Below are 22,400 nucleotides of genomic sequence, written 5' to 3' on the forward strand. Positions count from 1 at the left end.
TTACTCTCTTCTCTTTCCTTGATGCCCCACCCCTAAATGCCATGGACTGTTTCCCTCAAGCAACCGAGATGCATATCTTCTGCTGGAGCCAGGCGCCAAGTTCAGGCACAGCACCGCTTCTGAGGGCTGGCAGCTTTAGCTAGCCTTTGATCTCCTTCTCCAGTCTGCAGCGATCCTCTAATGTACAAGGCAGGACAAGTGCTCAGGCTGGGCGGGCATAGCTGCAGGCACGCCTTTCTCCAATGCTGAACTGAGAGGCTTTGGCCTGCCCAGGCCCAAGGGCAGCCGCTGGCTCCAGTTGCTTGCCTGCTACAACCTACAAAGGACTCTGGGTGTTCTGGTGGCTTATGATGGGTGTTGCCCAACATGGGCGAGCTAGAACCTGGGACTAAATGGAAAGCAGACATGCTCAGATTGCTTTTTGAGCCTAGCCTCTGGGGACCTGTATTTCTTTCCTTTTTTTTATTGGATATTTTATTTATTTACAGTACAGATGTCATCCCCTTTCCCCATTTCCTCTCCCTAGAACCCCCTATCCTAAACCTCCTCTTCCTTTATGCTTTTATACCATTTTGATTACATGCATGTAATAAGGTCAGCTGTATGTTGAGGGTCTAGCAATACATTAGATGCAAATAGTTGAGGAACAAATAATACAACAAACACAAATAGTCAAAGAAAAAGCAAGGCATTAAACCCAGTTACGTGAACACTTCCATGATCACTGTTTCTAAAGGCTTATGGGGATGATCAAAGTATCTGAGCCTACTTCCCTGTCCTAGCCCAAGGTCATTTTCATGTCTGAAGCCTACTTCCTTGTTCTAGTCTAAAATTTAGAATCCTGACTGAAACTACTTCTTTGTTCTGGCCCAATATTTCTGCCTGAGATTACTTCTTTGTTGTAGCCTACCATTTAGACTCCTACCTGAAATTACTTCTAGTCTAGTGTCAGATTCCTGCTTGAAGCCTACTTCCTTATCCTTAGCCAATGGCATGTTCCTGTCAAGCAGCCCCTTTCCTTGTCCTTGGCCCATGTCAGCTTCTTGCCAAGCAGCCCCAAAGGCTCTCCACCTCTCCCCCGTTTTTATTTAGTAACAAGACTGAGCTTGACTTAGGTTGTTCTGACAAGAATGCCTTTCTTACCCATCATGGAATATGCATTATCAAAGGCAACGCACTTCTATCTTAGGTTGGTAAGGCTCTGTGCAGAATCTTACCCGTCCTTGGCTTGCCAGCCTGTTAATTTAATAACTTTGTCTGAGGGTCCATTTTTAGGTTTAAGCCATGTACTTTGGCTGCCAATATGTTGATGTTGTTAAAGATAAGCTTTCACACGATGGGCAGGAATAAAAGTATTCCCAGGACAAGAAGGGCTAGCCTGATCAAGCTATATATGCCATTCCTGAGGTTTGTCCAAAATGGAAATACTGAGCTCAGGCCATGGATAATTTTATGGGGATTATCTGTAGCATCAAAGGTCAACAAAGCAGCATTCTTTAAATTCATAATCTCATTAGGCAAAGTTAACACACCCTGAGAGTTGTTAGGATTATGCCAAATCTCCTACCAGTGTCTTTAAACTTTTTTCTAATTATAATGACAATCATTGTGAATTTCAAATTCATTGATATCATTCCATTGATATTTGTCATGACACTTGGGATGGCTTCTAACTCTTGAACCCTGAAACTCCTTTAGATAATTTGAATGGGTTATAGAGCATCATTTGTTGTTCCAGATACCTATATAAATCCTTTTGTATACTCAATACATTAGTAACATTTTTTTGCTAGATGGTTAACAAAAATAGTTGTCTCAACTCCTTGTGTCAATGCTATTGCAGAAGCAGTGGTGCTAGCAATTAATGGAATTAAAGTTGTTATACCACCAATAATCAAGCCTGCTACCCTCTTGCTTCTGCTTAAAGCCTAATTCACTTTTTCTAGCACTTTCAAGCTTTTTTCAGAGAATCAAGGTTTTCTAATACTCAGGGCAGTGAGACAAAAGCTGGTTGATAGACCCCTGTAACAGACATGCAAGGTTTCAACACACTAACATAATTGGAAATTATACAGTTAATGCAACTTACAATAAATGCTGTAGAAGAGACAAAAACTATTTTAGCTTGACAATTAAAAGAGCCTTAAAACATGCACTAACCCTTGTTTGAAATCCAGATCCTGTCCCAACATTATCTCTTGCGATCCTAACATTATAGCGAGCTACAGCTAGCTTCCAAATATGTTCCTGACAAAGTCCAGATCCAGTCTTCCAAAAGTAGACTGTTATTTCCCATATTGGATTGATTTTCAGACCAGTACATGATTGAGTCCTAATAGCTGGTCACCTTTAAGAAGAAAACAAGAGACATAGTGTCTCTTTTCAATTCTCTATCCCACAAGGTCTAAAAACTTGAGGCAAGGTAACCTGTCCCATCTGGGATATAGTCAAGCAAAAGTGGGTCAGGAACATATGTCCAATACAGCTCCCCAGTCACCCTTGTCAGGGCACTCAGCAAGCTCACAAGTCGGCATCATTCTTTGTCTCAGCAACAGTATGTCTCACCAATCTTTTTAAAGTTCCATGGGCCTCTTCCACAATACCTTGTCCTTGGGGAGTATACAAAATCCCTGTAATAAATTGTTGACAAAAGTCTTGACTGCTCAACTACAATTGCCAGACCCATTATTTGTTTTTTTTTAATTGGATATTTTATTTATTTACCTTTAAATGTTATCTCCTCTCCCACCCCCACCCCCCAAGCCCATATCCCATCCCTTCTCCTCCTATTACTATGAGGGTGTGCTCCCACCATCCTCCTTTCCCAACTCCCTGCTCTCAAATTCCCCAACACTAGGGAATCCAAACTTTCAGGCACCAAGGCCATCCATTCCCACTGATGCCAGGCAAGGCCACCCTCAACTACCTACACAGTTGGAGCCATGAGTCCCTCTCTTTGTGTTCTCGAGCTGGAGATTTTAGAGTGGCTACTCCAGCTTGTTTCTTAGGACCATTTGCTTGAAAATTGTTTTCCAGCCTTTTACTCTAAGGTAGAGTCTGTCTTTATCACTGAGGTGGGTTTCCTGTATGCAGTAAAATGCTGGGTCCTGTTTATGTATCCAGTCCATTAGCCTATGTCTTTTAATTAGAGAATTGACTCCATTGATGTTAAGAGATATTAAGGAACAGTGATTGTTGTCTCCTGTTATTTTTATTAGAGATGAAGTTATCTTTGTGTGGCTATCTTCTTTAGTATTTGTTGTTAGAGGATTATTTTCTTGCTCTTTCTAGGGTATAATTTCCCTCCTTGTATTGGAGCTTTCCCGCAATTACCCTTTGTAGTGTGGGTTTGTGGAAAGAAAGATATTGTGTAAATTTGGTTTTGTCATGGAATGTCTTGGTTTCTCCATCTATGGTAATTGAGAATTTTACTGGGTATAGTAGCCTGGGATGGCATTTGTGTTCTCTTAGGGTCTGTATGACATCTGTCCAGCATCTTCTCACTTTTATAGTGTCTGATGAGAAGTCTGGTGTATTCTGATAGGTCTGACTTTATATGTTACTTGGCCTTTTTCCCTTACTGCATTTAATATTCTTTCTTTGTTTTGTGCATTTGATGTTTTGATTATTATGTGATAGGAGGTATTTCTTTTCTGGTCTAGTCTATTTAGCATTCTATAGGTTTCTTGTATGTTTATAGGCATCTTGCTTTTCTAGGTTAGGGAAGTTTTCTTCTATAATTTTGTTGAAGATATTTATTGGCCTTTTAAGTTGGGAATCTTCACTCTCTTCTATACCTATTATCCTTAGGTTTGGTCTTCTCATTGTGTTCTGGATTTCCTGGATGTTTGGGGTTAAGAACATTTTGAATTTTGCATTTTCTTTGACAGTTGTGTTGATATTTTCTATGGTATCTTCTGCCCCTGAGATTCTCTCTGCTATCTCTTGTATTCTGTTGGTGATGCTTGTGTCTATGACTCCTGATTTCTTTCCTAGGTTTTCTATCTTCAGGGTAGTCTCCCTTTGTGATTTCTTGATTGTTTCTACTCCCATTTTTATGTCCTGGATGGTTTTGTTCAATTCCTTCACCTGATGGTTGTGTTCTCTTGTAATTCTTTAAGGGATTTTTGTGTTTCCTCTTTAAGGACTTCTACCTGTTTACCTGTGTTCTCTTCAAATTATTTGAGAGTGTTATTTATGTCCTTCTTAAAGTCCTCTATCATCATCATTAGAAGTGATTTTAAATCTGAATCTTGATTTCCTAGTGATATGGGGAATTCAGGACTTTCTAGTGTGGGAGAACTAGATTCTAATGATGCCAATTACCCTGGGTTACTGATGCTTATGTTCTTGTGCTTGCCTTTTGTCATCTGGATCTCCTTAGTGCTACCTGCCCTGTCTCTGACTGGAGCCTGTCCTTCCTATTATCTTGATTGTATCAAAACTGTGTGTGGGGGGGGGGTGGGGGGGTGGGGGGGGTGTTACTACTGGGGTTATTAGAGCTGGGGCCCAAGATCTGCTCAGTGCTCAGGTGCAGACAGGAAGGAACCAGTGCTCAGGGCCAGGAGTGAATTCCTGGGTCCTAGTGGGTTCCAGTTACTCCCTGTTTGGGGTAGGTGTTGCTTTCTCCTTACCCAAGATACTGCCCAGGTTAGAGCTCCTGGGAGGCCTGCTTCCTCTGGGTTTTGTGAGATTGGGGGCAGAGCTGCTGCCCGGGATCTGCTCAGTGCTCAGGCCCAGACTGGAAGCAGGACCCTGTATTTCTTTTCTTCCATCTCTTTCATTGATGTCTTCCTCCAGGCCCTTTAGGAAACTAACGAGCTTGTTTGCTTTTCTGAGTCGTCCTCCCCATCCCTGTTCAAAATCTCTGGCATGAATGTCAGGAAACTCACTGACTTTCGCTATCAGTAGGGATGTGGAACAGTATTGCTTCCGGGAGAGCTGGCCAAAAACGTATACTTTTTAAACGTGTGTTCTCGTAGGCCCAAAGTTTTCGCTTCTAGAACTGTATCCTAAAGAAGTGATTACACAAGTGTGCTGCAGATACTAAAAGCAAAGCTGCATAGTGAGTACTGGCCTGATAGATACAAACAGGAAAATTAGAATATAGAAGGATAGCCAGAGGAGGAGCCTGCTTAAGTAAAGACAGAGGATTCCAATGTTTATATGTACATACAGACTAAAACGAGAACCGGTGAGATGGCTCAGCAGAGAAATTTGTTTGCTTTGCAAGCCAGACAACCTGAGTTTAATCCCCAGAACCCAAAAGGTGAAGGAAAGAATCCACCCCTGAATGTTGTCACCTAATCTCCACAGGCATGCTGTGGCATGCACACACACACACACACCACAGAAAGAGAGCGATAAAGGCAGAGATAAACGCTCCAGCTGACAGTAGTATCTCTGAGAAGAAGCATGATCTATCTTTTTTCAAATGTTTACATCTTAACAAAGTAGATAGTATAGAACCATGTATGATATTAGGTAGGGTCCAATTCTCTTTCCACCCCCGGCTTGACTCTATCCTTACGTTTTCTGGGACATCCAAATCCCAGGACTACTAGCTTTTCTCCCACGTGCTTCTTTAAGACTAAGTGTGTTTGTGTGTGTGTGTGTTTGTGTTTGCCTATAGGTATGTAGGTATGTGCACTACACATGTGCAAGGCCCACATAGACAGACAGAGCATTGGATCCCCTGGAACTAGAGTTATGGATGACTGTGAGCTACCACGTAGGTGCTGGGAACTGAGCCTTGGTCCTCTGCAAGAGCAACAAGTGTTCTTAACCACTAAGCCGTTTCTCCAGTCCCATCTCTTGTTCTTAACAGCACCTGCCCACTCCCAACATCCATGCTTAGTATTTATGTTTAAAACGTCATTCAACACACTGCAAACTCTTCTCTGAGAAGCCCACACCATGCCCTTAGGTATGTCTGACTTGTCTTCTGCATACTCCTCTTTTTCTTAACCTCTTGCTGAAGTTTATATTAAAGTATCTTTATTAAACTTCAAGTTCATACTGCCAATTTGTGAAACTTTCTGCATCTATGCCACAAATCTGTTTGGCTTGAGCCAAAGTCCCTAACAGGTTAGGGGAACTCCTCAGAGTGCTGTAGGCTGTGCCTCTCCCTCTCTACTCTCTTTGACAGTAGCCACTATAACTGTAGCTTTGTTATACATAGAAAAAAACTGAGACACCAACACTTCACCTAACAAGACACCGAACACTCTAGCTACTAGAGTCTAATGCCAGTTGGTCCTTGTCTTCACATCTCACCTTTGAGGTAGTGCAGGGCAGTATCTAGAGCAGTGGGCTGGGACCTCCCATGCGCTCTATTGGAACACTGGCTTTGGAGAAGCTGAATTTGTCCTTACATGCCTCAAATTGCAAACTATGAATAGCTGTAACCAAGAATGGCAAAGACATGACCAGGCATAATTATCAACACAAGAATATGTTTGTACCCAGTATTATGTTGGGCAGGTTGAAGGAGAAAACGGAAATAGAATATATCATCTCTTCTCACAAAAAGTTCCCAATTAAGGGAAAAGAATAATCCACAGCCCTGTGAAATAATTACTGGACATACTCCAAAGGTAATTGCTATGTTGGGTAATAAGAATATAAGTAAAGAGTGAGCAAGCCTTTAACAAGACAGAGTTCCTACAGAGTTCTACTCTAGCTAAGCCTGAACTGCTCTAGGTCATGGACCCAGAATATAATAATAAAACATCAACTATAAAATCAGTGTAAAAACTGAATGGGTATGTGTTTGGAAAGGTCCTTAAACCTAAGTGCTACAGGGTCTGGGATCAAATCAAAATTCCTCGCTTTGGGGCTAAGGTTGAGCTCAGTAATTAGCATGAATGCGCAGAGTGAACAAGGGATTGGCTCTGGATTCAACCCCAGCACCAACACAGAAATCCCTGCTTTTAAGTCCTAACTGCTTTGGTACTAGATTGCCCTGGACCATCCCATTTCTGGTTCCGGAGTAAGTAAAGATGCCTTAGCTCAGAATCCTAACTGCTTTTCCGTTCTATCTGCAAAAGCACTTAAAGACAGAGCGGAAAGAGTGCAAGTTTGATTTCACTGGTATTCCCAGTACTGTTCTGCTGATTAGGGGCAGCTGTTGAGCACTGAAATTAAGAGTCTGGCAGGCAGATGAGTTTGGATCACAGACCTGCCTACCACGGCTATATCAAAGAACCTGACTTCTCTAACATGCAATTGTACCAAGACTTGTCGGATAGCTTTGGGACAAGGCATAAATAATCCATGTCAGACATTTGCCATGGTGTAAGTGGACAGTAAAGTTGCCTGCTACCTGTAATAAAGCAACGCAGCAGCTGGAGAGAAAGTGGAGATCAGATGGCGTATCTAGTGTTGGGCATTCGGCAAAGAAAAAGAGACACCAATGGCCCTCCAGGGAAAAGACAGGTGAGGAGAGCAGGGGAAGGGGACAGAAAAGTGTTGAGAGAAGACAAATTTAAGTTTTATAAGAACAACACATGGCACTCACAAGGAAGGGAGAGTCAGGATGTTCTGGGAGGATTTCTTGAAAGGAAGTGTTATCACAGGCTTTTAAAATGTCAGGATTTGTTGCAAGTTGTTGCATTTCACCCTTAAATTCCCTAAGGATAGGAATGAGTTTGGTGTTCCATAGCAAGCACTCACTTTGGTTTTTGGCACACAGGAGATGTTCAGACATCCATCTAGTAAGTGAATACACAAACAAAGGAGGGACTCTTCAAGCAATTAAGTAGGCAGCAACAAGGTTTTCAGTTGTTTGTGGTGTGTGTGTGTGTGTGTGTGTGTGTGAGAGAGAGAGAGAGAGAGAGAGAGAGAGAGAGAGAGAGAGAGAGAGAGAGAGAGAGAGAGAGCCCCTGAAGGAAGTGAAAACTAAGCAAAGGAGCCAACATCATGTTGGCTGGAAACCTCAACTCCCTGCTGCCAGGAGGAGGCTGAGAAGGGAACAGCCATACCAGTGGGGGTGGTGCTGAGTCATGGTAAGGAAGCTCGAACTGGATGCTAAGAAACCAAGAATCTCTTAAGGGTTTTATCAAAGAAGGAGATAATCAGTGCATATGTTCACGGTTCACTCTGTATTATGTAAAACACCAATGACGTAAATCCATTTCAAGAATAAACACCTTACATTCATATAATCACCCTGGCCATGAATATTTTGTCTCAGCTGTTTGTTCCTCTGTAACAAACCATCCCAAAGCCCAGTGGCTTCAAGTGACTTATTTCTTATGAGTCTGTGGTGGATGAGGACTAATTGTGGGGGTTCCCCTGAAATCTGCAAGTGAGGATCTGGGGTGTTCAGCCAGAACATCAAGCCCAGAACATCAAGATGATTTCATTCTCAAAACCCTTTCCATGTGGTCTCTTGTCTTTTAGGCCTAATGCAAACTCCTTTGTGGTAAAATGGAGGGCCAAGAAGGCAAAAAGAGTAGCTACCAGTTTTTTAAAGTCTAGACTCACACATACACTAAGCTATTCCTGCTGAACTCTAAAGTAGGGAGACAAGCCAACACAAGAGCAGCCAAAATGAAAGGGAAAGAGGGTCCATTCATTGACAGAAAGAACATCACAGTGCTAGGGGTAGGAAGAGTGCCTGGTTGCCACTTTGGGAGACTACCAGTCTGATATCTACTACCTACTAACTAGCACAGACAGTAAGTTGTTGGTTATTTGCAGTATTTACAGGAAAATTGTATTCCAAAGAATTTTGCAACAGAGTCTCCAGAATAAAGGGCTTGCCTAGCATGTACAAGATCTTGGATTCAATCTCACCATTTAAAAAAAAAAAAAAAAAAACTAGGAAGGACAAAGTGAGTGTCTTAATCTCTCTATATATAAATGAAGTGGAGTGCCTGTATTACATAACTTGTCTGTGTGGTGGGAGATAGGATGTAGGGGACACTTCATGATACAATCTAGTGTTTAAATGACAGGAGTTAAAGAAAAGAAGATCACAGACCAAGAAAGTTTATCTTGCCTTAAGAATTCTGCAGCTAACATCTATATAATTAACTTCAATGTAAACTCTGTTAAGTCCAAGGGGGTTTATTAAAACATAATACTTACATAATCTCACATCCTAGGGCAAGAGGTGGAAGTAGGGTCAGATGGGCAGAGACCCAGAACCCAGCAGGACACCTCAGCAGCACAACAGCAAAACACACCAGCTTACCCCATAAACCACAATATCAAAACCGAAAGAACCAAAGCTTTTGTTAACTCAAAGGGGTGGATCAAGAATGAGGTCAAATGGAAGCCTCTCCTCACACTGTGGTCATGTGTGCAGATGCTTGGGTCTCAGTCTGACTCAATGCCTTTGAAACGGGTGTCTGGCTGAATAACAGCAAGCTTGGGAGTCCCCTAGTAATAACACACACACACACACACACACACAATGCATGCTCACACTTCCAGCCCATCTTCCACACAGCTACCAGTTTGTCATCTTGCCAGCTTTCTTAACATTTTTTAGCCCCAAGTAATGGCAAGGGAAAACAAGCCAGCAATAGATTCAGGGTAGAAGACTTGGTTTCCCTTACTGAGTGGGTCCTTTTGAACAAGTGAGTCCTTATTGGCATGTCTTAAAAGGTTAAACAGGCAGCAACTAGAGACCACAACCAAGCAATAAAACCTAGAATAAAAGATATCAAGAAGAGCACAGTAACTACTATTATAGAACAATGTGTGTACACGCGCACACGTGAACATGTGCACATACTTGCTTATGGGTATATCAAACAAGTGGTAGAAAAGGAGAATCAGTAAGGAGATATAAACAGTATGAATGGCATCCTCCAATGAGGCTAGTTACTCCCCAGTAAACACGCAGGAGGCGAAAATACTAGCCAGGTTTTCACCTTGAACAGGTAGACTGCTGACTCAGTGAGATCGACGTACAGAAGAAAAGGTTTAGGAGTAATCAGAAACTTCCCAGCAGAATGGCCAGGGTAAATAATAAGCTCACTGGAGAGGTCTATGCTAAATATATCAAAAACTAATAGAAGAGAAGGCATGGACAGATGCACCCAGCCAGATCTAATAAGAAAAGCAACCCAATCTAAGGGACTACAAAGACCACAAATACTTCACAGTAAATCAAAATCAGAAGGGTAATCCTAGAACAGATGCCTCACTGGGAAGGTTGGAAGCTGTGGTGATTTGAAGAATGGTCCCTATAGACTCAAATGCTTAGTCGCCAGGAAGTAGCCATTCAAGTGTGTGGCCTTGTTGGAGGAAGTGTGTCACTGGGTGTACCACTTGAGGTTTCAGAATCTCAAGCCAGGCCCAATGTCACTCTTTCTGCTGCCTGCAGATCCAGATGTTGAAATCTCAGCTCCCTCTCCAGTACCATATCTGCCTGTATGATGTCATGCTTCCCACAATGACAACAATGGATCGAACCTCTGAAAACTGTAAGCCAGCCCTAATTAAATGCCCTTTATAAGAGTTGCTGTAGTCATAGAACACTAAGACAGAAGTCATGCCCATATCTCCAGGGCAGAGAGAGCAAATAAATTATACTCAGTATGCTTGATTTGCTACAAAACAAGTCTACAATATCCAGAACGAAAAACCTATGCAATTTTTTAATTTGAAAGAGAGGTCAGGTGTGGTGGTGCCTATCTTTCATTCCAGTAACTGGGAAGTAAGGGCAGGCAGTTCTGAGTTCAAGGCTAGTCTGGTCTACACCGTCAGTTTCAAGACAGTCAAGGTTGTATGAAGACCTTATCTAAAACAAAACAAAACAAACAAACAAACAAACAAACAAATCAAAACTAAAACCAACAAGTAAACCTAAAAAACTTGAGATACCAAAAGCAAGGTGCTAGGAAACTAGTGGGACTCCATTACCAAGCATGACATACTTCTTCACCCAGCAGGACTCCAGAGATCGCATGGTACACCACACTGGTCTACTTGCTACTGTGTCATTGGCTTTCATTGTGAAGAAACAGGCATTTGGATGCCTGATGTGCCATTCCTGAAAGTTTAATATGAATCCACCCGAGAGATATGTCAATTCTCAAGTGCCAGAGTCCTCTTTGGTATTTCCAAAAGTAAGGGCCAAACTGATGACCAACTACAACCCAGGGAGCTGGACAGCAGTTAGAAAGCTATATGATATCCTTCAGCTTTGCTTCAAGCCTTCACATTAAAATGCACCAAGTAATTTTATCAAAAATCAATTTAAAACTGAAATATGAATCCATAGGAGAATCCATTAATATTTTTATTTTTGAGTTATGACCTATTCTGAATTCAAAAAAACCCACTTTGGAAAACACCTCAATGGGTGTTGACTTACTAATAAAAAGTAAGTCATCAATGTCTGAGTATAATATAGAATACACAATAAATTATATTTACATGCACTGACCAATTATCACACACACAAGGTAAAAAAAATACAGTATTTTATGTACATTTTTAAAGATTTACATTTTCACATAGGTTTATAAAGTTAAAAATTCTCTGTACAAAATTTTCCATGTCCAGAGTGTACACATCTTCATCCTTATTGGCTATATCACCACACAGAATTGCTTTAAACTAACACTACAAACACTGGAGGTCTTTCACTTCATATCACATCTTGGCACCCATATACAATACATTATGAAATGTGAATTATAAAACAATTAGAAAGTAATCATGCAGATATGTTAATACAAGAAAGTGAGATGAGCTCAATCAGCACTTATCAATTCCACTTCCTGTTCTGCTCATATGGGTTCCACTTCCTGTTCTGCTTTCACACAGGTGCATGCAAAACTAGCAGATTATGAACTTTTTAGGTAACACTAAAATGATGCTACAGCCTGACAATACTTAGGTATTAAGGATGCAACTAACAATCCTAGCTTGATGGGAACTTCTGCTTCAGCAGAAAGCTCAAGACATTTATAAACTAAAATTCACAGACATGTCAATCTAATTCTTAATGAAGAGGATCTGATCAGACAATACACCATCATTAGAAAAACAGAATTGGTGTTTGACACTCAAGAGTACTGTAGTCTCTGTTCTGAGAACAGGGGAGAAGGAAATCCAAGATAAACTACAAAAGGATTGCCCTCTGTCCCTGCTAAGGAAGCCCTTGTCTGTTAAATAAAGACACCCGAAGGCTCTACGGTTTCAGATGGGCTACAATATTCATCTTTGAAAGTCCGGAAAAGGAATAAAGGTATCAGCACCTTCCCTCTTCTCCACAGATAAATGTCAACAGGAGAATAAAGTGCCAATGTTTAAAGTACTGTGAAGAGGCACTAACCCATTTGATGGCTTAGGATTAAATATGAAAACAGGCCAGATCTGATCTGATCTGAATAATAAATAGAAGATAGGTATTCCAGTCTGCGAATTCCTGTCTAGACGGGGGCTGGACCAGAAAACTACCTACTCCCCCATGTATTGCTTCGAAACAGATACACACACTTTAAACCCTGACACAGACATGTGAACTCTAAGGTGGGAAGCACAGTGTCTGAGCCACTTGGAAGTCAAAGAAGAAGGTGCAGTCCTGATCACTGGGAGGGGAGCTGCTCAGACTCTCCTCTCCACAACTCATGTCTTCACCAGAGTCCTCACTGAAAGAAAAAAGACAAGAGGGTGTCATTGCTTAAAACACACAACTTTAGGCAAAATAAAACTGAGCCTACTGCAGTTTACATAAATATTATACTCAAAAGTTAATCATCATTTACACAGCTGAACTGAGTTTTAAGTCAAATCTATTCTCATTATAAGATATTCTTTTCTTAACAATAGTTTTCATTCTTTCATTCATTCATTCACAGACAAGGGTTTTTCTATCTGTAGCCCTGGCTGTCCTGAAACGCACTATGTGGATCAGGCTGGCCTTGAACTCACAGAAATCTTCTTGCTTCTGTCTCCCAAATGCTGGGATTAGTGCCTTGTACTACCATGTCCAGCTAACAACACTAGTGCCACCTATTATGTCTGTACTATTAACTGTAGCAGAAGTAACCGCAGAATCCTGAGTATCTGCATCCAGCAGTTGACTGTGGTCTGTTTAAAGGTCTTCCATGGAAAACTGCTCATTCGATGGTTCCTTCAAACACCAAAGCAAGAACATACTACGAAACTGAAGTTTCTGGTCCTTAGCTGATACCACAGATCAATCAGATTTAGTAAAATTCACTTTACAGAAATAACTGGTGGTACTGGCAAAACCTGATGTCTCTGTGGAGTCTGCATGATGGCTCCTATGTTCCACGCCAACCAGCAAAGGCTGGATACCGTTTCTATTGTTTTTGTTTTAATAACTGAACTGTGTCTCTAAAGTAAAATGAGAAGATATAAAAGTATCCTTTGGGTGAGGTTTACAAATTGTCTATTTTAAAAACTACTAGTTAATTTTCTGGCTTGAAAAGCCACTTCCCTGTGAGGGATTTTCTCTTACAACTCTCCACAGGGGATTTTATTTATTCTCTTTGAGACAGCATCTCACATTTAACAGCTGAACTCATGCACAGCTCAGGACGACCTTGAATTTCTGGCTCTCTTGCTTCCAACTCCCAGTGCTGGGACTACAAGGATGTGTCCATTCCTGGTTTAACACTGTTGGGGATCAAAATCAGCACTTCATACATGCTCTGGAATTTTCTTTTAATTTTTCAGTTACATGTATTTACTTATCTCAGGTGGCAGGGAGGGAAGAGGGAAGGAAAGGGTGCATTGTGTATGAAGAGAAAAATCACTTGTGGCAGTTGGTTCTCCTTCCACCATGTAGTTTCTGGAGCTCAAACTCCAGCTTGTGAGCAAGTAGCCTTATCTGCTGAAACATCTTGCTGGCCCTTATAGTTGTTTTTTTTTTTATTTGTTTGTTTTGGGTTTTTTTGTTTGTTTGTTTTTTACAAAACCCATCATTACATTTAGTCTGTGGAAAGATGCCTGCTTACCTTTCACTTCCGTCAAAGCAGCCCCCCTCTGGGATAGTGGGGAGCTCAGGAACACTGTAGTAGCTGTTGTGGAGGTTTTGCGCAGTGCGCCGTGAAACAATCCAAACCAGCTTCTTCAGATCAGGTTTGCAGCATTGAGGAGAAGAATATTCTGCTAGACATTTAGAAACCAGTTCCCTCCAGTAAAAGAATTCACTGTCACTAATCTGGGTAGAAAGATGAAGATGTTTTAACAATGGTTCTCACACTTTGCTACCCCTTGAAGTCACACACTGATACCAGGTGTCCTGATTTAACAGATGAGAATCTGACCTGGGTGCTGAGTCTGTAAAATCCTACAGATCATTGTAATATGCAGCCCAAACATGGAAACTACTGGTTGAAATAACACTTCAAGTATTACTTACATAGGAATCAATCCACACACACACAAAAATAAGCCTATTCTAAGAAAACACTGACCTAAAGCCAAGTACACTGTTTAGTGGTGCTGAACAAAAGAAATGTAAACATCAGTTATAAAAATTATTTTCTTTCTGTAATAAATGTTTCTTAAACAAATCAGTTTCAATTGCTTATAATATATACTTTTATTATGACAGAAAATACAAACTAAAGTTACCACTATCAAAAAAAAGAAATCCCCAAGGGCAGGTCCTCCCCACCTGGAGAATGCTATTTGGACTGATTCCACTAAACACGAAGATGGTTTCATGTATCACTGCCATGCTCCAGTTCAGAGAGAAAAAGCTGTGACACACAGAAGATAACATCTCCGCTAACACAAGGCTTTTGTTCCTCTTTTACAGGCTCACCTAGCCCACAATGTTCTTACACTCACTGTGTAGACTACATTGACTTCCAGCTCACAATCCTCCCACCCCATTCTTCTGGGTGCTGGGATTACACGTGTATGCCATCACATCTGACTTAAAAATGGATTTTTTTCACACCATTCTGGCCTCTGTACTCCACTGAAGCTGGGTATATCCTTAGCTCTTTGTAACACGGTAGCTACCAGGCCCCCCTCACTCTATATACACGCCCTCAACGATCTCCTTCAAGTCTCATTATATTAGGCCTTTCATCAAAACTCAGGACAAATCCTATTGTTATTAGGGGGGAGGCAGAGGGAGATGGGGAGAAAGAGAAGGAGAGGGAGAGGGGGAGGGGGGAGAGGGGGAGAGGGGGAGAGGGGGAGAGGGGGAGAGGGGGAGAGGGGGAGAGGGGGAGAGGGGGAGAGGGGGAGAGGGGGAGAGGGGGAGAGGGGGAGAGGGGGAGAGGGGGAGAGGGGGAGAGGGGGAGAGGGGGAGGGGAGAGGGAAAGGGGGGGGAGAGGGAGAGGGGGAGAGAGGGAGAGAGGGAGAGGGGGAGGGGAGAGGGAGAGGGGGAGAGAGGGAGAGGGGGAGAGGGGGAGAGGGGGAGGGGGGAGAGGGGGAGGGGAGAGGGAAAGGGGGGGAGAGGGAGAGGGGGAGAGAGGGAGAGAGGGAGAGGGGGAGGGGAGAGGGAGAGGGGGAGAGAGGGAGAGAGGGAGAGGGGGAGGGGAGAGGGAGAGGGGGGGAGAGGGAGAGGGGGAGAGAGGGAGAGGGGGAGAGGGGGAGGAGAGAGGGAGAGGGGGAGAGGGGGAGGGGAGAGGGAGAGGGGGGAGAGGGAGAGGGGGAGAGAGGGAGAGGGGGAGAGGGGGAGGAGAGAGGGAGAGGGGGAGAGGGGAAGGGGAGAGGGAGGGGGGGGAGAGGGAAGAGAGGGAGAGAACACACAACTTCATGAAGTCAGTTCTCCCACTGTGGACTCTTGAGTCCACATCGAGAATTTCACAAAGGATTGTATAAAGTCACATGGATAACTGAAATGGTTATCCACATTTCCCTGATTCATCTACATACCTGGCTTCTATAAAGCTACCTTTTGAGATGGATACAGTTACCCTGCTTGGGACTGCAGCCCAGATATTCAACCTGCATGTCCACCCTAAAATGACTTCCCCAAGTTACTTAGCCTATCCACTTCTTAGCATAAGCCTTTGCAGCCCAAACCTTCGTTCTCACAGATGGTGGTCCAGGCTCCAAGGCAGCACACTGCTGTGGACTGCCTACTTCTTTGCTAATAACCCCAGAGTACTTTTCATAGTCACCATTATCTAACGCTAAGTCACAGTATAACAAGCATACCATTTCATGTTAAATTTTACATTTCCTTAACCAGACTATTAGTTTAAGTAAGGAAAAGCACTGGGCTTTTGTTTTGGTTTTCACGACTGCAGAAACTTACAGAAGTGGCCCACCTAAGGAGCTTTTTAAAAATCTCTCCTCAATCTCCTTAGTGTATCTAGTGCACTTTCTGTTCCACAGCTGAGAACACTCATTGGGAATACACCCAGCTCTCCTGCCTTTGGGCACCTGGCCCATGAGTGTACTTAGAGTATGCTGTAATGCATAGTTGAGGACACTCAGAAGGAAGCTCAGTCAGAGTTTCTTCTGGCTTAATACTGTCTGGGTCAAAAAAACTAACACCTGACATATAAGAAAAAATGCACAAAGACACTGAGAATTTCACAAAGGATTGTATAAAGTAATTAAGACACCACAAGAAAACAAAAAAACAAAAAACAAAACACCAGAAAAGATGCTCACTTTAAAAAAAAAAAAGATATTTACCTTCAAATGTTTTTTAACAAGCAGGAGAATTTCCAGCAATTCCACAGATTTTATCGTTTCTATTTCCAAATTGAGAAGGCACAGAGCTAATACAGATGGCTACAAAAAATAAACAAACATTAGGAAAAAAATCAAAATAGGATCTGTAAGACATATAAACAAGAAACAGACTCACTTTTGCTTTTGAGAAGACAAGTCGGCAGTTACAAGCTTTCAGCTGAGCTTCTAGCTTATCGAGGCTCAGAATTTCCTTCCTGTACAAAGCAAAAAAGAAAGATGCGTTAAACCTTCAGAAAAGTTACTTGATTTCTAAGGACTCAAGTTGACAGTCTCAACAGAGTAAAACATCAATTTGTTGGCAATCTAATCTTCCCGTTCGTGGCAACCACGCTGAGAGCCTGGGGTTGCTCCTTGGCAATCTAATCTTCCCGTTCGTGGCAGCCACGCTGAGAGCCTGGGGTTGCTCCCTGAGCCCCACTCACCTTTCTGAAGTGTGACAAAATACAATCGCATGGTACAAGTGCAAAAAGTTTAAGGCAGTGGTAGCTTCCAGCTCATAGTGCAGTTTCTCTGAGATGATCTTCTCCATGCGTTTAATGTCAGACGCTGTGCATTTGCACTGACTGATCCGGATCACGTCAGGTGTGGGGGGAACATCACAGTCTTCTTCCGCTAGTCTGGCTGCCAACAAAAAGCAGCAGACTCCAATGCAGGGCAGGTGCTTCGGTTTCACCTAGAAAACATAACACAAGGAACCAATCAGCACTTTGACTTGACAACAAAAGATGCTTGAAATGATGTCATGCTGCTTCTCTTAGATGCACTCATCTTTACCCACAATTATTTTTACATTTTAGACCACTGTAATCTCTCCTTAAGAAAAAAAAAAGGCTATATAAGCATTTATTAAATTTAAATGCAGGTTTAAAAAAAATCCCAAAGCTGGTTCAAAGACTTGCTTTCTGGCAGTGGATTATAGTTTGTATTTCTGACTTAGTAAAACTGAGAATAGTACATCTTCCCTCAAAATAACCCTCTGAACACAAACTCATGAATACATTCCACACACAATCTTCTGCTTGAATAAAGATTCTGCATCTTCTCTTTTTGTATAAAACTTTACCATTATGTGATGTAATCTTGCCCAGAAGCACCCCCTTAACCGTGCAGGGTGGAGGGCATATGTAGATCTGCCCTGGACAGATGGCTGCCCTTTTCTTTGCAAAGGCCCTAAAAAGTGACCCAACAGCTGACAGCGATGCTATTGGCCAGAGAATGTCCATGTTTTTAACAGTTGCTGCTGACTATTAATAAGACTGTGGCTGCCTGCTCTGAAGGGCCTTACAGGGAAGGGAGCAGGTCAACTTTAGCATAACTTTATACTTCTTTGTCCTGCTTCAGAGTTCAAACCATGGAGGCTCCAAGGGAAATATAACAAATGAAAATGTCACACACACACACACACACACACACACACACACACACACACACACGTATACACACCCTGCAGTATTTTATTTCTATAAAAAGTCTAGCTTCTTTCCTCTCAGTTTGGGCACTTTTATAAATGAGCCTGTAAGAGTTATTATGGTATTTTTCACAAAGTGAATTTTAATAAATTCTTCTCACCTCCCCAAACCCCTGTAAACATATATACTGAGTACTTAAAGCAAAGTGGTCTTCCTTTGTAATGTCTTTCAAGAGAACACATTTAAGAGGTACAGCAAAACCTTATTTAAGATGCAGAAATACAATTTTTCAGTCTCTCTAGTATGAATGATCACAATTCTGATTATAATCAGGAGGCTTTATTACATTTCATTTGACAAATATTATTGAGCCCTGTATGTATTAGAGACTGTGCTGGGCACTGGCCATTGAAAACATTTCGATTTGTCAGAAGTGAAAGCACACACTTTTGACCCTAGAACTCGGGAGGGGAAGGCAGAGGCAAGCAGAACTCTGAGGTTCGAGGCCAGCCAAGTCTACAGAGCTAGTTCCAGAATAGTCAGAGCTACACAGAAAAAATAAAAAATAAAATTAAAATAAAGATATAAAAATATAATGTAGATTTTTATAAAAGGCGATTAAATACCTTCATAAGGGCCAAGAATCTATCCAAAATATTGACAGCCAGAACAAAAGTTTCAGTGCCAGATCCAAAAAAGTTAGTTAAACTTCTTAAATCTTCGACTTTGGCATTTCTCAGTCTTGAACACAAAGTGTTATCATTCTGAAATTAAAAACCAAGAATCAAAGTTTATTTTCTTAGAATGGAATAGAGAAGTTCAAAAACTACTCTCCTTTAGCTTTCACCACTGACCTCCTAAAGCTATCAGAATACGTTCAGATATAATAGATAAATTACTGCTTGTAAACTTCAGAAGATACAGAAGAACTTTAGCAACTCAATATAAGGTGAAGTGTTACCCCATTCCAGGCAGTTACAATAGAATGTGGATTTCTTGATGAGGCTTCTGTTTTCTAAAATAATTTAAGATCCTATTAAAAATATTCCCTAGGAATTTCCAACACCAGAAGAAACGCCCATTCACTAAAAACAAAAGCATAACCCTGTGCGGTTTCAGATTTTTCTTAGTACAGGGAGGCCAATTTTAGATTTAACTTTGTAGCCTTTGGTACTGACTCAACCGAGGAAAAACAAAAAGTTACCTTCCCCCAAGTCCTACCAATTCTCCAATTTACCTCTGGGGTAGCCTCCATCAAGGTCAGCCCTTTTTCTCGAGGTTGGTATCTCTGTTCTTGTTCCAGGTAGAAGTTCAACAATCCGAAAAGCTGAACCCCTTCACCACCTGCCAAGTGCTCGGCCCCCAAATCCTTCATCTGCAGCAAATACACCGCGGGCGATTAAGAATATAATCCGGATATAAAAGGAGTAAGAGCAGAGTTGGCCGCGATCCCTCCAGCTAGGGGCGGCCCTGCTCACACTAGCCAGAACCGGGTGAGGGGATCGGTCACGTCGGCCAGCCTCAGGGGAATCCTCCCGTAAAGACAAGGAGGCGTGGCATGGGGGAAGGATCTCGGTCACCTCCGCTGGCCAGGGCTAGTTCTGACCAGCTCTGTGGCCGACAGCGTTTGACAAACAGGAAAACTGTCCAAGGAGCGTAATGTCCCCTGCTGTCCGCATCACCTGGACAGACAGCAGGGACTTCTGCCTGGACTCTAGGCCCTAGAGGAAAGCGGGGGGACCGGAAAACTGAAGCCACCGAAGCGGGTTCTGGGGCGGGGCGTTGCACAATAGGAGAGAAGGGAGGGGGAGTCTCGAGACTGAACAAAGAACTGGGAGGAGGCTTCGGAGCCCCGCCCCGGGAGCCCACCTCCAAGGTACCCCCTCGGCTTTTGCAGCTTAGACGAGCACCGCAACTCGAGACAGGGCGGCCCACTAGCTTGGGGGTGTTTGGGGTGGGGGGCAGGGGAGTCCAGTACGCCCGCGCCGAGCAGGAGCCTAATGCTTCGGCTCAGTAACGGTGCGAAGCCCCGGGGCTGTCAACCCCCGTGTGGCCTCAGAACATCCCGGAGCCCCTGTCAGTCCCTCGGCTGCGGCTGGGGGACTCCACCATGGTAGCAAACCGCGATCCAGACCCGGAGCCACGAAACCCGAAGCCACCCGGGAGGCCCACTCACCGTGTCGGCCCCGGCGTCCGGACCCGTCTCCGAGCTCGGGGACCAGCCTCCTCAGCGGCGCCCCGAGAGCCGCATCGGACCTCACAGCCTCGGCCGCATCCTGCTCCTCAGCGGGGCGCCGCGCCCGCCCTGCACCTCCACCTCCTCCCGGCTCCGCCACAGCCTCCAGAGCTGAACAAACCCCTTGTTTTTGTTTTGAGTCTGCGACGCCCCCAAGGGGCGGCGCGCGTGACTCCGCGCGGAGGGATCCTCGGTCTTCTCAGTGGATCCTGAAAAAGAGTCCCTGCTCCAAGCCTCAGTTCTCAGCCTCTCTTAGCCCCTTCTGTTCCTCTTGGCATTGCCGAGCCAGGATCTAGGACCGGGAGTGGAATCTGGATTCCAGCCCCATTTCAGGATGGAACCGGAAGGGAGCAAAGATGAGCGAGCCGGTCGGAGAGCGGAAGGAGATCGCTTCTGGACGCCTCACACCTTTTAAAGGTCCCCCGATTTGTTTTGTTTTCGCTGTTTTGAAAAGTCCGCCCAAAGTAGCCGGCTCCCTGATTGGACACGGGTGGGGCAAGCCGACTGCTGAGTACTTGATTTAATCTCGAATCTGGATTGGCTGGCCGATTGGCTGTTGCGTCCTCGGATTGGCTCTCATTATATCCTGAGTCTCTTATCTTCTTGGGGGCCTTAGCAACTCCGGGGTCTGGATTGCGCATGCTTGGGTGGGTGGCATTTGTGGCGCTCGGTTACGTGCCGGGGTCCACAGCTGCCTAGGAGCTCTAGCTCTGTCTAGGCAAGGCCGGATGCTGTCGCCTCGGGTCACATCCCCTGAAGTCCGAATCACATAACTCTATAACAGAGTTTCCACGGGTGCAGAAGGGAGTCCTGAGCTTCTTAGTTGTACCACCGGTGTATTTTGCAATATGCAGTGAAGCTATAACATTTCGAGATGCTTACCGAGATATTTGTCTAAAAAAAATAAATAAATCTGACTCAGGAAAGAAGCTAGATTCAACCAGTGGGTTACACAGCTGAATTGTGCGGTGGGTAGTAGAGACCGAGTTACAAAATTGTTAATGCATTTGTGCACCTTGAATTTTTTTTTTTTTCTGTAATAAAAAGTTCAAAGGAGGGACTTTTCAATAAAAACTGCAGATTGATGAGGGTAGATAAATATCTAATAGGTATAATAGTGTGCTTCTAGAGGTTATGGTTGTCCTGTTTGCTTTCGGTTTTAATGAAGGCTCCCACAGCCGCTTGGATCTTGATCGCCCATAAATTATCATTTATTGTCTATTATAATTAATGTTGTTATTAAGCTGACACCTCTCCTAAAGCAGAGTAAAAATCAAACCAACTAGATGCCTTAGGCAGGGCTAACGTTCACACGGAGTGGAGTATCTATCAGGAGGTAGGAGAAGTCTCTAGGTTGTTTTGATTTTGTTTGTTTGTTTTACTTTCTATTTCCTCAGATCTCTACCTCCTACCAAACAAGCAACTTCGCACCTTCATGAATTCTAAACAGCTAGCCTCTTGGAAATGAGTTTTCTGCTCTTATGTGTGTTTTCTGTAAGTCACTTTGGACCTTATAAACTACTAGAGGGCTCATAGTCCAGCTTTAACAGCTGAAGAATTACTCAAATAGATGGCTTTGTGTATTAGCTGGAACGAGACTCAGACATCTGGAGCACAGAGCGACAGGGGAAGAGAACACCAAAGGGCTAGAGCTAGCACTCCTGTTTCAGAGGGGTGTGGCCTTCTTGATTTTAGACCATAAAATAAAATTAGCATACCGCTTATAAATGATTTACAGGTTACACAATTTTATTCAAGGTGTGGCTGATCTTTTAAGCATTATTTAAATTATTACTTTAGTGACGTACATCTAGACGAAAGTCCACGCTAATAAACGCGCGCAGCCATCGGCGACTCGTTTAGAGAATAGAGCTATGATTAAAATTAAGACATACATCTTGCAACAGGGGAAAAGCTCAGCTAACAGGATTCACAGAGAGAAAGAAGCAACCAAATGATAAGATATGCATGAGAGAAGTTTAGGTGCCAAACATGAAGACTGGGGAGAGTTTTGTGTTCCAATGGGCAAAGGTAGAAAAGAAGCCGGGGCTATAAAATAAGTGATGTGAAAGAGGAAGTGGAAAAGAATGTGG

General features: G+C 43.2%; 1 protein-coding gene across 1 annotated transcript; it reads right to left on the reverse strand.

Moving 5' to 3' along the window:
• Positions 1-11,424: 11,424 nt before the first annotated feature.
• Positions 11,425-20,693, reverse strand: Ccng2 (cyclin G2). Its single transcript, XM_076926467.1, has 8 exons — positions 20,248-20,693; positions 19,309-19,446; positions 18,698-18,835; positions 17,085-17,335; positions 16,778-16,856; positions 16,603-16,701; positions 13,950-14,155; positions 11,425-12,614 (listed from the first exon to the last, which is right to left on the reverse strand). Exons 2-8 carry the CDS (start codon positions 19,444-19,446, stop codon positions 12,491-12,493), a joined length of 1,035 nt encoding a protein of 344 aa, XP_076782582.1. The 5' UTR covers positions 20,248-20,693; the 3' UTR covers positions 11,425-12,490.
• Between the last annotated feature and the right edge of the window lie 1,707 nt (positions 20,694-22,400).

Source organism: Arvicanthis niloticus, chromosome 27 (assembly GCF_011762505.2).
Source record: "Arvicanthis niloticus isolate mArvNil1 chromosome 27, mArvNil1.pat.X, whole genome shotgun sequence".
NCBI lineage: Eukaryota > Metazoa > Chordata > Mammalia > Rodentia > Muridae > Arvicanthis > Arvicanthis niloticus.